The 14,474-nt window shown below is 36.5% G+C and overlaps 1 protein-coding gene across 1 annotated transcript in view; it reads left to right on the top strand.

Moving 5' to 3' along the window:
* Window positions 1-14,474, top strand: part of IPO11 (importin 11) — a 208,004-nt gene that overhangs the window by 22,144 nt on the left and 171,386 nt on the right. Inside the window, exons 2-3 of the mRNA XM_080805105.1 lie at window positions 1,505-1,648; window positions 5,207-5,307. Of these exons, the coding sequence (XP_080661231.1) occupies window positions 1,511-1,648; window positions 5,207-5,307 (239 nt within the window). The 5' untranslated portion in view covers window positions 1,505-1,510. The remainder of the gene's footprint in view (window positions 1-1,504; window positions 1,649-5,206; window positions 5,308-14,474) is intronic.

Here is a 14,474-nt window from a genome sequence, read left to right as displayed (position 1 = left end):
TTAAGTTTTAGATACAACTACAATCACAAAGGCTAATTCTCAGTCACTCCTGAGCTGAGGTTTATTTTCTCTTTTTAGCTTTTAATTTTAATCCTACTTCATATAAGTGTATTGTGAATAATTATACATACTTGGGTAAGCATACTGTTTTGGGGTGATTAGAAACAATGCTGGAGAATTCAATAAATTGCTAAATGAATTTTTAGAATGGCTTCAGATGCTTTGGGATAGGATTAGATGATCCAACTCTTAAGATCCCTTCTAACTTAGGGCTTATATTCTTTTATTATATTTTGTATTTGTTGATTTAGTTCATTTTTCCCCCCACAGCATTTCTTGATTATGCATTTGTCTTTTAACTTACAAAAAATGTTTTGGACATATATTTTTGGTGGCATATAAAATGGGATTCTGAGGTACTTAGCAGTGAGTCAAAGACCTTCTTTTTCATTTTTCTTCCTTTTGATCTTAACTAGGGAAAAGTGGTTAATTCTTTTATAACACTTACTAATTTCCTTTTTTTTTTTTTAAAGATTTTATTTATTTATTTGACAGACAGAGATCACAAGTAGGCAGACAGGCAGGCAGAGAGAGAGGAAGGGAAGTGGGCTCCCTGCTGAGCAGAGAGCCCAACTCAGGGCTCCATCCCAGGACCCTGGGATCATGACCTGAGCCGAAGGCAGAGGCTTTAACCCTCTGAGCCATCCAGGTGCCCCTACTAATTTCCTTTTAAAAAGTAAGAAGCCTTTCTTCTTAGTCTAAGGCAGACAATGGTACTCAGAATTAAGTAACTTTGGTTTTTGTGTGTGGGCTTCTTGTTTGTTCCCAGTATACTATTATCTTCTACTTATGGAACAATGAAGGCATTTCCCATTAGAAAAAAATTGATTTGGGGACGCCTGATTGGCTCAGTCAGTTAAGTTTCTGCCTTCGGATCAGGTCATGATCCCAACGTTTTGGGATCGAGCCCCACATCTGGCTCCTTGCTTAGCAGGAAGCCTGCTTCTCGTTCTGCCCGTTTCTCCACCTGCTTGTGTGTGCTCTCTCTCTGACAAATACATTTTAAAAAATCTTAAAAAGAAGTAAATTAATTTAAGCAAAAGCGATTTGAATTACTGGGATTTTAAAGTCAAAGTACAGGTGATACATAGTAAAAAGAGAAATCCAGCAGAAATATGCAAGAGGGGGGCACCTGGGTGGCTCAGTGGGTTAAGCCTCTGCCTTCGGCTTAGGTCATGATCTCAGGGTCCTGGGATCGGGTCCATATTGGGCTCTCTGCTCATCGGAGAGCCTGCTTCCCGTTTCTCCTCTGCCTGCCTCTCTGCCTACTTGTGATCTCTCTCTGTCAAATAAAAAAACAAAATCTTAAAAAAAAAAAGATGTGCAAGAGTAGGTAAATAATCGAAGTACGGGAGTAATTAAGAACATTGAAGCTTTTTCTCCATTTTGTTACTGTTAGTTTTTTATGTATATTTATTCAAGTATGTTGACTTATCGTTACCAGGTTTCCATGGATCTCAATAGTGCCAGCAGTGTTGTTCTTCAGGTCTTAACACAGGCCACCAGTCAGGATACTGCTGTGTTAAAACCAGCAGAGGAGCAGTTGAAACAGTGGGAGACACAGCCAGGTTTCTATTCAGTGTTGTTGGTAAGTTGTTCTAAAATAGTTCACTATTCTTTTTAATAAGATAGACACTACAATTTTAATTGTTCTAAGAATCTACTTGTATTGGTAGTTTACTTTAGTGAAACTGATCTAAATGTCATTGCCACTCCCATTTATTAATTCAGGGCATGGCTCTTTGAAGGTGTTGAAATGTTTGTTGATTGTTGAATACATAATTGAGCAGGCTGTTGGTCGTTTTCTGCTCGGAAGGCAACACTGTGCTGCTACTCTTATTTTAGCATGTTAATGCTGACCTCAGGATTGTAGGTAGTACACGTTCACGTTTTGTCTTCCTTTTTGCCTCAGTTAATTTATGTTGTCAAGAGTTGTTCAGGTCTCTCCATGCAGCATCAGCCTGGTCTACCTGGCTCACTATGTTACTTTAAAATATGGTTTTCTTTTCCTCTTCTAAGAATTTCATTTTCTTGACACATTTGGTATTTTCCTGGGTGATAATGGAAAATAGTATAGTAATTAACAATATATGCTTTAATTAAACTTTACTAGGAGTTCAAAGCTTTTGGTTAATCAAAATTATTTTCTTGATGCCAAAATAAAAGAATGTCTTTTTGTATTGAGGGTCTTTCTTTTTTTCTTTATTTCTGAAAATTTTAGAACTCTGGTTAATGTTTGAGATTTGCTTTTGGCAAGGGCAGGGAGGCTACCAGTTGGATCACAAACTAACTGAGTTTAGGGACTGGGTTGCAAATGCAAAGTAAAACTGTTAACCGTATCTTGTGAAAATAGAAGATTGTAGAAGTTGACCTATATGTTTTTTACTTCATGGCTAAAATATTTGAGTTATTTGGTAAACTTAGGAATACACTGGTCATGTCTGGAGTCATACTTGATATTCTGAATATAACATGAAATTTGGATATTCGGCTTAGAAAAAAGGTAAAAAAACCAGATTGCATAAAATTGTTTTTCTGGAAAACACTGATTTTTAAAGATACTAAGGAAAATATTCTGTCCTTATTTAGATAATCCAGTATCACTTTTGTAAAATTTGGGTGCAGTATAAATCTTTAGTTTATTTCTGAGTATCCTTATTTTTCATATGCTTATTTAAATGAATATGCTGTAAATTAGTCTTGTGTTTTTTCAGGCAGAATAGAAAACATTTCAGTGTTTCTTACTTTGGTTACTCCTGGACCTTAAAAAAACCAATAGGCTTGTAACTATTGACTTTTTGTGCAATGTATGAATTATTAAAATATTAAATGTCTAACTAAGCCTTTTTTTTTTTTTTAATTTTTTATTTGACAGACAGAGATCACAAGTAGACAGAGAGGCAGGCAGAGAGAGAGAGAGGAGGAAGGAGGCTCCCTGCTGAGCAGAGAGCCCGATGCGGGACTCGATCCCAGGATCCCGGGATCATGACCTGAGCCAAAGGCAGAGGCTTTAACCCACTGAGCCACCCAGGCGCCCCAAGCCTTTTGTTTTTATATTTATTAGCTCTACTTTTCTTCTTAGAGGGGTAGTAAATTAGCTTTTTAAAAAATATTTTATTTACTTATTTGACACAGAAAGAGCACTAGTAGACAGAGCGGCAGGCACAGGGAGAGGGAAAAGCAGGCCTCCCGCCAAGCAGGGAGCCCGATGTGGGGCTCAATACCAGGACCCTGGGATCATGACCTGAGCTGAAGGCAGCTGTTTAACCGACTGAAGGTGCCTCAGTAAAATTGCTTTAGATGGAGTAGATTATATTTATATTAGATGGAAAACGTAAGTTAAAGGCAGTAATTTTTAGTTTTTTCCTCTACTCACTGTCTTGGCACTTTTAATCTGTTGTAGCCTTAGCTGTTCTTTCTAGTTGGAGGTCATGAGGTTGTATATTTGATCCTCAGATTTGTGTTCCAGTTTTACTGTTCAGAATTACTTAAGGAACATTTCTACTTGGATTCACACCTGCAACTTAACTTTCCTTGGTTACCTAAGTGCAGCCGAGACAGGCTGATACCCACCATCTTTCCAGAGTATTCCCACATTACCTCCATTCATTTGTTCATTTGCTCTGTGGATATTTATGACAAAGTCTATTGTGGAACGTAGACATGTTAAGCGTTAAAATTGAATGTGATTAATATGGTGGGAGAAGTCCATTCTTTTCAAGGACGACCTAAAAGAAGATCTCTGACTAGTTGTCAGGGTTATTAAGGATTAAGTGGGCATTACACAACTATCCTTGTAATTCTTTTTTTTTTTTTCTATATGTACATGATTTTCTAAAAATGGAATTATAGTAGGGGCGCCTGGGTGGCTCAGTGGGTTAAAGCCTCTGCCTTCAGCTCAGGTCATGGTCTCAGGGTCCTGGGATCGAGCCCCACAACAGGCTCTCTGCTCAGCGGGGAGCCTGCTTCCTCCTCTCTCTCTCTGCCTGCCTTTCTGACTACTTGTGATCTGTCAAATGAATAAATAAAAATCTTAAAAAAAAATGAAATTATAGTATAGATACCTGTTTTTGATAGTTTATATGTAGTGTTTTTCTGTGGTAGGGAACATAAATCTACATTATTGTTTTTGATTTTGAGGTTTTCCCACACAAGGTTGTGTTTAAGAGGTCACCTCTGGGGATTTGAGTTGTTTTTGGTCTGAGGTGTAGTGCAGTTTCAGTCAGTTACATATTCCTAAGTTCACCCTATGTACCCACTATTCTAGGTTTTTTTTTTTTAAGGTGCCTTTTTTTTTTAGGAAATAAAACACTTTAATTCATCTATGTTATGTTTTAAATTACAGTATTAATACCTGTTTTATTTTTATTTCCATACACAAATATGTTATAAATTTTTGATAATGTTAAATTTTTGGTAAAAATGTGTAAAAGTCACAGAACAATTGTGATTTTTACCTTGATGATTAAGCTCTTGTTGCATGTTTAGCTTGCATAGTCATTTTTATGCTTTCCCAGCACTCTGCACAAACAAGGACTGCCTGTATTTGGGTTAATGTTCTGCTGTCAAACTTATTTGTAAGCATAATTGATAAGGAGGATACTTTGAAATAGTTCATTTCAAAGCCTGTGCTAAGAACCCAGGGGCTTTGATTCCTTAGAATCTTTGAATATATGCTTTGATGGGTCTTTTTTTTTTTTAATTGAAAACATGTTTATTTCAGTTTTTTATATGTGTGTAGGTTGTGATACATGATTAGGTTTGTTTCTGAGTTTAATTTATTTCTTAATTTTTAAATTTTTTTATAAACATATAATGTATTATTAGCCGCAGGGGTATAGGTCTGTGAATCGCCAGGTTTACACACTTCACAGCTCTGAGTTTAATTTTTTATTCAAAATATTTTCAAACATACCTAATGGTAGCCCAGTTTAATGAGTCCCAAATATTTACTACTCACCTTAAAAAATTAACATACTTCTAGGTATGCTTTCTCATAATCTGTAGAGCTATAAATACTTAGAATATATGATCGCTCTAGTGATAAAATTTAAGTGAAACATTTAAAGTAATATCCGTACTTCACTATGGGTATAGAATTTAACTTATGGCATGTTTATTTTAATATTATGCTTTTTATTTACAGAATATTTTCACAAACCACACTCTGGATATAAATGTAAGGTGGCTTGCTGTGCTGTATTTTAAGAATGGAATTGATCGTTACTGGAGACGTGTAGCACCTCAGTAAGTTCCCTCACCCTTCCTTTTCCAGTGTAATCCTTCCAGATTCAGGGAGGTATGAATGTTCCTGTTAATCTTTATTCTTTATGTGGCAGAATGCATTTGTGCTTATTTCAGCACACACACTAAAATTGGAACAGTGCAGGGAAGGTTAGCATGGTCCCCGTGTAGGATGACATTCGTGTTCATGAAGTGTGTGATATTTTAAAGAAAAATGTGTTAACTACTGAAGAAATAGTGTTCTGCATAAGTCAGTGTTCTTTTTTTTTTTTTAAAGATTTTTTTTTTTATTTATTTGACAGAGATCACAAGTAGGCAGAGAGGCAGGCAGAGAGAGAGAGAGAGGAGGAAGCAGGCTCCCTGCCAAGCAGAGAGCCCGATGTGGGGCTCGATCCCAGGACTCTGGGATCATGACCTGAGCCGAAGGCAGAGGCTTTAACCCACTGAGCCACCCAGGCGCCCCTAAGTCAGTGTTCTTATTAATGCTTTTCTCCATGAGCTTTTTTTTAAAAAAATGTTTTAAAATTTATTATTATTATTATTATCTTAAAGATTTTATTTATTCACTTGACAGAGATCACAAGTAGGCAGAGGGGCAGGCAGAGAGGGAGGGGGAAGCAGGCTTCCCGCTGAGCAGAGCCTGATGCGGGGCTCGACCTCAGGACCATGGGACCAGGACCTGAGCCGAAGGCAGAGGCTTAACCCACTGAGCCACCCAGGCGCCCCTCCATGAGTTTTTTTATTTGGAAGGGATGTTATGGATTTCTTGTCCTCTGCTTTTGAGGGTATCTAATATTATGGGCAAAGAACAAATGCTGAGTGAATGAGTCATGTTGAAAAAGTTTTTTTTTTTTTTTAAATAAGAGAAGTATGAACTTAGGATTTTAAAAAAAAGTCATTGAGAAGGAAATCCCAGGTCATTTCTGAGCCAACTAGATGTTAATTTCCAAGTCTTCTGCATAATTTTCTTTGTGGTAGAAATGGGGTAGTAGACATTTGTAATCTCATCAGATTCAGTTGCAGTTGTTCCATAGATGGTTAAGCAAACAGATTTCTCTTAATAGGTAATTACATGTTACATAGTTGTTAGAAATACAATGTAGACATGGCTCTGAAATTTGTTTGATGGTGAACTTTGCCAAAGAAGTAACATTGTCTCTGTTCTCCAGTAGATGGCACTGTAGCTCTTTATGTTCTACATTTGTTAAGTCCTTTAAAAAACCATAAACCTTTCAAAGGACTTCAAGGTGCATATAAAATATGCCCTTGAATAATTTCAGAAGGAACTAGATAGAATGTTTTAAGGCTGCACTTAGGATACTGTAATGTAATGCAAACCCTTTGTCTTATTTTAGAATTCATAATTTTGAGAGAAATGAAGTATTTAGTGATGAGATTGTGTGTGACATAGTTCACAACTGGAACCATCCTGTGGTGCATACTTCTCTCCTGCTGTGTCCAGTTACATTTTAGGTGGCTCCCAAAGTGCATTTCGTTCTTGCAGTTTTATGGAGACTATGGTTATAAATGACAGTTTTGGAAGGGAGGGTAAATTATGATTAAATATTTCTGATTGTACTTTCACATAAGGAATTAGAAACTGGAATTTAGTTTATATATTGAGATAGAGGCCAGAAAGGAGATGAATGCATCAAGGGAGCAGGTAAGAATGTGCTTAGAAAGAGAACAAGGGAGCAAAAATTAGTTAAAGAACTCATTTAAATATAGCACACTTAAAGCATCTGCTTATTTGTGTTCTTGTTGAAGTTTCATCTTACGTAGTTCATGCCTCTACCACTATTTTCACGGAATGCGGATTAATTTCAGCTTATATATTATTACTATAAATAGTGCAATTTTAACTGGATCCTAATTAATTAGATACTCTACAGTTTCTGCTTGGAAGATAATCTGAATTCATCTGATGATAGTGTATGAAATTAATGGTGCATTATTAACTGTTTTCTCTAGATTAATGGCTTGTTTCTTTATCATGTATGTATGTTTTGCATATTCACTTTCTATTTTGGTAGCTAATCATTGTATTATATTCTCTTTGTTAAAATTATGAAAACTCTTGAACCTGGCTTCCTGACATAGAAGAAAACTTGAATTTCAAGGCTGAAGCAAAAGATTTTAGTAGAAAACATGATTTCGTGGGTTTGATGATAGACAGGAGCTCTCAAAGTTGGAAAGTACTGCACAGTTCTTAAAGAGATCCTCTCTCACGCGGAAGCATAGACTTGCCTTAGGCATTCATTCTTTTCACTTGAATGCTTATCTTAATCGTGTTTGCTCATTTGTTTACTCACCTTAAATAAATCCCTGTCAAGATTTAAAGAAACTTTTATGAAAGTGTAATACATAACATAACTGAAAAAGTGCGCAAATGGTGGTACAGTTAGAATGTTGGTAATGGGGCCACATCCAACTGTCCCTTGGAACCAGGTGAAACATGACTGCTGCCCAAGCAGCCTCCCGCCTGCCCCTCACTGTCACCTTTGCACCCACTATCCAGCAGCATTTGACATCTCTCACCACAGATTGGCTTTACCTGTTTCTGAACTTCATACAAATGGAAGTCTTACCTTACATGTTGTTCTTGTGTCTTTTATTCAGTATTACACATGTGAGATTTATCCGTATAGTTGCATGGAAAGCTCACTCTTAGGTACGAGTAAAACATTCCATATTAGGACCATCACGTATCTGTTTATTCTGCTGTTGATGGGCATTACGGTTGTTCTTAGTTTTTGGCTATTAAAAATAGTGCTTCTTTGAAAACTTTTGCATTTCACATTGCACATAAGTGTGCATTTTATTGTCATGTATGGTCAGATGTTTATTCAGCTTCAGTAGATGCTGTCACTTGGTTTTCAAAGTGTTAGTACTAATCTCCACTCCCACCAGAAGTCATATCAGTGTCGGCCTTTGCTCCACATTGTCCTAGCATGCTTGGTCTTTCCTGTCGTTTAGGTAGCCTTTCCATTTTTCTGATGAACAACGAGTACCCTTTTCATGTACTTATTATTCATTTGGATATCCTCTTTTATGAAGGGCCTGCCATTTGTACATAAAAAAATGGGGTATCTTATTGATTTGTGAGACTTTGTATATATTTTAGACTTAGGTCCTTTGTTGAAACTACGTATTAAAAATATTTTCTCCTGCTTTGTCATGTGCCTTTCAGTTTCTTATGTTTTTGGATGAAGAGAAATTTTTAATTTTAATGAGGTTCAATTTAGCTAGTTTTATGTTCTTTTGGGGCCCATTTAGAAACATTTTGTTCATTCCAAGATTACGAAAATAATCTGTGTTTTCTGCTAGAAGCTTTGTTTTATCTTTCACATCTCCATGTATATTATCTCTCTGGAAGTGATTTGCTCGCAGGGTGTGTATGCAAAGTAGGGGCGGCAGCAGTTACTCTTGCCCTGTCCCATTTCAGTGGTTCCCTTGTTAGAAATCAGGCATCATACCTGTAATGATCTGTTTTGGGATTCTCTGGTTTGTCCTCTGGTGTTTCTGTCTTTGCTTTAGTTGTTATACTTCATAAGCCTTGATTACTTCCTATTACTTTTTTGGATTTTATTTGCAGTTTTCTAGTTTTTTTGAAATGGAAGCATCAGTAATTGATTTTTACTTCTTATGTATGCATTTGAAAGATTAGGGCTTTTCTTGTAATCTTAGGTTTAACTCAGCTTTGTTACCATTCAGTTAAAAGATACTTTAAAATTCCTCCCGTGATTTCTTTTTAGACCCATGGGTTAATTAGAAGTAAATTGCTTAATTTCTGGCATGTGGGGCTTTTTTTGGTGTGTGTTTGTTTGTTTGTTACTGATTTCATTCTTTGAAATTTGCTGTCTTGTTTAGTAATCTCAGCATATGGTATTCTGGTAAATGTTTTATGTGCCTCTGAGAACAATGTGTGTTTTGCCATTGTGGATTGTAATGTTTGACATATGTCAGTTAGGTCACATTTATCACTTATGCTATTCACGTCTTCTGTATCCTTGTTGTTTTTGTTGCTACTTTTCCATCATTTTCTGAGGGAGGTAGGTTAATCTCCAGGTATGATTATGGACTTGGCTATTTTGTTCTTTACATTGTGTTTTTGCTCTCTGTATATTGAGGCTATTCTATTCAGGTCATATAAGTTAAGGGTCATTATGTTTTTGTGGAATTGACCTTGTCCTCAGGAAATGTTCCTCTTTATATTCAAATAATAATCCAAAGATTATTCACAAAATTTTTTGTTCCTTAATTTTTCCCCCAAGGTTATCAGGACACTTTTATTACCCAACTGGTTTTTTTTTTTTTTTTTTTTTTTTAAACAGCTTTTGACAAGTATCCTTAACTTACTAGAGCCTATCCTTATATTAGTAGTTTACTTTTTCTAGGTAATGTAAGAACCTCATAATACTTTGACTCCATTTATGCCTTCCTATCTTTTACTTTTGTTGTGGTGGAATACTTTAATTCTACATATATTTTAAACTCCACAATGTATTGTTTTTGTTTTTGTTTTTTAAAGATTTTATGTATTTGACAGAGAGATCACAAGTAGGCAGAGAGGCAGGCAGAGAGAGAGGTTCCTTTCTGAGCAGAGAACCCGATATGGGGCTCAATCCCAGGACCCTGGGATCACGACCTGAGCCGAAGACAGAGGCTTAACCCACTGAGCCACCCAGGTGCCCCACAACATACTGTTTTATATTATCTTGCCAGTAGTATTCCTTTTCTAAAAAAATTAGTTCCAGTATAGTTAAAATACAGTGTTAAATTACTTTCAGTTATATAATACAGTGATTCAACAATTCTGTACATTACTCAGTGCTCATTATGATAAGTGTACTCTTATTCCCCTTCAGCATAATCATATCACCCATTCTCCCAACCTTCTCCCCTTTAGTAACCACCAGCTTTTCCCCCTATCTTTAAGATTGCTCCTTGGTTTGTCTCTCTTGTTCTTTGTTTTGTTTCTTAAATTACACATATGAGTGAAATCATGTGGTACTTGTCTTTCTCATACTGGCTAATTTGGCAAAGCATTATACTCTGGATTCAGCCATGTTGTTGTAAACATGAAGATTTCATTCTGCTTTATGGTCAAGTAGTATTCTGGTGTGTGTACCACATCTTCTTTCAGTCATCTGTCAGTAGACATTTTGGTTATTGTAAATAATGCTTCAGTAAACATAGAGGTGCAAATAACTTTTTGAATTTGTGTCTTTGTAGTCTTTGTGTAAATAGCCAGTGGCAGAATTATTGCATCATATGGTAATTCTGTATTTACTTTTTTGTGGAAACACCATACTGTTTTCTGTAGTGTCTGGACCAGTTTGCATTCCCATCACCAGTGCATGAGGGTTCCTTTTTCTCCACATCCTGGCGAACACCTGTTTTTGATTTTTAGCCATTTCTGACAAGTATGAGAGGTGAAGTCTCATTGTGGTTTTAATTTGCATTTTTCTGATGATCAGGGATGTTAAGCATTTTTTTCATGTGTCTGTTGGCCATCTCTCTGTCTTCTTTGGAAAAATGTCTTTTCATGTCTTCTTCCCATGTTTTGATTGGATTATTTGGCTTTTTTAATGTGTTGAGTTGTTTAAGTTCTTTTTTTTAAATTTTTATTTGTTTATTTAGTTATTTATTTTAGAATTTATTTGTTTATTTGACAGAGGGAGAGCACAAGTAGGCAGAGAGGCAGGCAGGCAGAGAGGGAGGAGGAAGCAGGCTCCCCACTGAGCAGAGAGCCTGATGTAGGATTGGATCCCAGGACCCTGAGATCTTGACCTGAGCCGAAGGCAGAGGGTTAACCCACTGAGCTACCCAGGTGCCCATGTTTAAGTTCTTTATAGATTTTGAATAGTAATGGATTCTAATCAGAAAACTGTCAGATTCTAATTGGAAAACTACCAGTTAATATTATTTCCCAATATCTTCTCCTATACAGAAGGTTGCCTTTTACTTCTATTGTTTCCTTCTCTCTGCAGGAGGTTTTTATTTTCTTGTAGTCCCATTTATTTTTGTTTTTATTTACCTTTCCTCAGGAGGAACATATAGAAAAACTTTGCTATGCCCAATGTCAGAGAAATTACTGCCTGTGCTCTCTTGTGGGATTTTTTATAGTTTCAGATTTTTTATGGTTTAGTTCTTTAAGCCATTCTGAGTTTATTGTTGTGGGTGGTGTGAGAAAGTGGTCCAGTTTCATTCTTTTGTGTGTAGCTGTCCCTAGTTTTCCTAGCACCATTTGTTGAAGACATTGTCTTTTTCCCACGCACATTCCTGCCTCCTTTGTCAAAGATTAATTGACCCTTTAATTGTGAGTTTCTTTCCGCATTCTCTTTTCTGTTCCATGTGTCTATTGATGTATGTGTCTGTTTTTGGGCCATTACCATACCAGTTTGATTACTACAGCTTTGTAGTGTATCTTGAAACCAGGGATTATAATACCTCCAGTTTTGTCCTTTTTCACATACTGCCTAGGCTACTTAGAATCTTTTGTGGTTCAGTACAGATTTTAGGATTATTTGTTCTAGATCTGTGAAAAAATGCTTTTGGTATTTTGGTAGGGATTGCATTCAGTCTGTAGATTGCTTTGTTGCTTTGGGTAGTATGGACATTTTGAGAATATTTGTTCTCCCAATCCATGAGCGTGGAGTATCTTTCCATTTCTTTATATCCTCTTCAATTTCTTTCATCAGTGTTTTATAGTTTTCATAGTACAGGTCTTTCATCTCCTTGGCTAAGTTTATTCCTAAGTATTTTATTATTTTTGGTGCAGTTATAAATGGGATTTTTAAAATTTCTCTTTCTCCTACTTATTATTTGCTTATAGAAACAGACCAGATTACTGTATGTTGATTTTGTATCTTGCTTCTTTACTGAATCTGCTTATGAGTTCTGGTAGTTTTTTGGGGGAGTCCTTAGGGTTTTCCGTGTGTAGTATCCTGTCATCTGCAGATAGTGAAAGTTGTTCTTCCTTACCAGTTTGCAGGTCTTTTATTTCTTTTTCTTGTCTGATTGTTACGGCTAGGTCTTTCAGTACTGTGTTGAATAAAATTTGTGAGTGGACATCCTTATCTCGTTCCTGATCTCAGGGGAAAAGCTTTCAGTTTTTTGCCATTGAAGATGATTTTAATTCTGGGTTTTTCATAGAGGGCCTTTATTATGTTGAGGTATGTTCTTCCTGAACCTATTTTGTTGAGGGTTTTTATCACAAATGATTGTTGTGCTTTGACATATGCTTCTGCATTTACTGAAAGGATTACATGGTTTTTATCCATTCTTTTACTGATGTCATGTATCATATTGCTTGATTTGTGAATACTGAAACACCTTTGTGTCCCAGAAATAGATTCCAACAGATTGTGGCAAATGAGTTTTTAATGTATGGTTGGATTTGGTTTGCTAATATTCCGTTGAGGCTTTTGTGTCTATGCTCATGAGAGATTTTGGCCTGTAGTTGTCTTTTTTTGTAGTGTCTTCATTTCGTTTTAGTATTAGGGTAATGCTGGTTTCATAGAATGAATCTGGAAGCTTCCTTCCTCCCTTGTTTTGGAATAGTTTGAGAAGAATGGGTATTAACCTTTCCTTTAAGTGTTTGATAGAATTTCCTCTGAAGCCATCCTATACTTTTGCTTGTAGGGAGTTTTTTGATTACTGATTCAATTTTATTCCTGGCAATCAGTCTTTAAAAATTTTTTTATTTCTTCCTGATGCAGTTTATTTTAATTAATTAATTAATTAATTAATATTTAAAAGATTTTATTTATTTATTTGACAGATAGAGATCACAAGTAGGCAGAGAGGCAGGCAGAGAGACAGAGAGAGAGGAGGAAGCAGGCTTCCCGCTGAGCAGAGAGCCCGACTTGGGGGTTGATTCCAGGAGCCTGAGATCATGACCTGAGCCGAAGGCAGAGGCTTTAACCCACAGAGCCACCCAGGTGCCCCTCCTGATTCAGTTTTGAGAAGTTACATATTTCTAGGAATTTATCCAGTTTCTTCTAAGGTGTCCATTTTGTTGGCAGTTAATTTTTCATAATGTCCTCTTTTAATATTTTGTATTTCTGTGGTGCTGGTTATTCTCATTCATTTCTTTCTTTCTTTCTTTCTTTTTTTTTAAAAAGATTTTATTTATTTATTTGACAGACAGAGATCACAGTAGGCAGAGAAGCAGGCAGAGAGAGAGGAGGAAGCAGGGTCCCCACTGAGCAGAGAGCCCGGATGCGGGGCTCAATTCCAGGACCCCTGGGATCATGACCTGACCCAAGGCAGAGGCTTTAACCAACTGAGCCACCCAGGCGCCCCTTCTCATTCATTTCTGATTTTGAGTCCTCTCTCTCTCTTCTTTGTCTAATCTGGCTAGAGGTTTATCAGTTTTGTTGATCTTTTCAAAGAGTGCCCTCATGGCTTCATTGATATGTTCAATTGTTTTTTTAGTTTCTGTTTCATTTATTTCTGCTCCAATCTTTACTATGTCCTTCCTTCTGCTGGTTGGGGTTTTGTTTGTTTGTTTTCTAGCTCTTTTAGATGTAAGATTAGGTTACTTATTTGAGACTTTTCTGGCTTCTTGAAGTAGGCCTGTGTGACTATAAACTTCCCTCCTAGAACAGCTTTTGCTGCATCCCAAAGATTTTGGACCACTGTGTTTTCATTTTCATGTTTATGCATTTTTTAAATTTCCCCTTTGATTTCTTAGTTGACCCATTAATTGTTTAGTAGTATGTTATTTAACTTCCCTGTATTTGTGTTCTTTCTAGATTTCTTCTTGAGATTGATTTGTAGTTTCATTGCGTTGTGCTCAGAAAGGATGCCTGGTATGACTTCTGTCTTTTTGAATTTGTTGAGGCCTGTTTTGTGGCCTAGTATGTGATCTGTTCTGAAGATCAGATTCCATGTGCACTTGGAAAGAATGTGTATTCTGCTGCTTTAGGATGGAATGTTCTGAATATATCTCTTAGGTCTTTTTGGTCCAGTGTCTCATATAGAATCACTGTGTCCTTGTTGATTTTCTGTTTTGATTGCTGGGTCATAGGGTAGCTCTATTTTCAATTTTTTGAGGAACCTCCATACTGTTTTCCAGAGTGGCTGCACCAGCTTGCATTCTCACCAACAGTGTAGGAGGGTTCCCTTTTCTCTGCATCCTCGGCAACATCTGTTGTTTTCTC

Source organism: Martes martes (assembly GCF_963455335.1).
Source record: "Martes martes genome assembly, chromosome: 5".
NCBI lineage: Eukaryota > Metazoa > Chordata > Mammalia > Carnivora > Mustelidae > Martes > Martes martes.
Note: the sequence above shows the minus strand (reverse complement) of the source record. Positions and strands in the feature narration are given on the sequence as shown.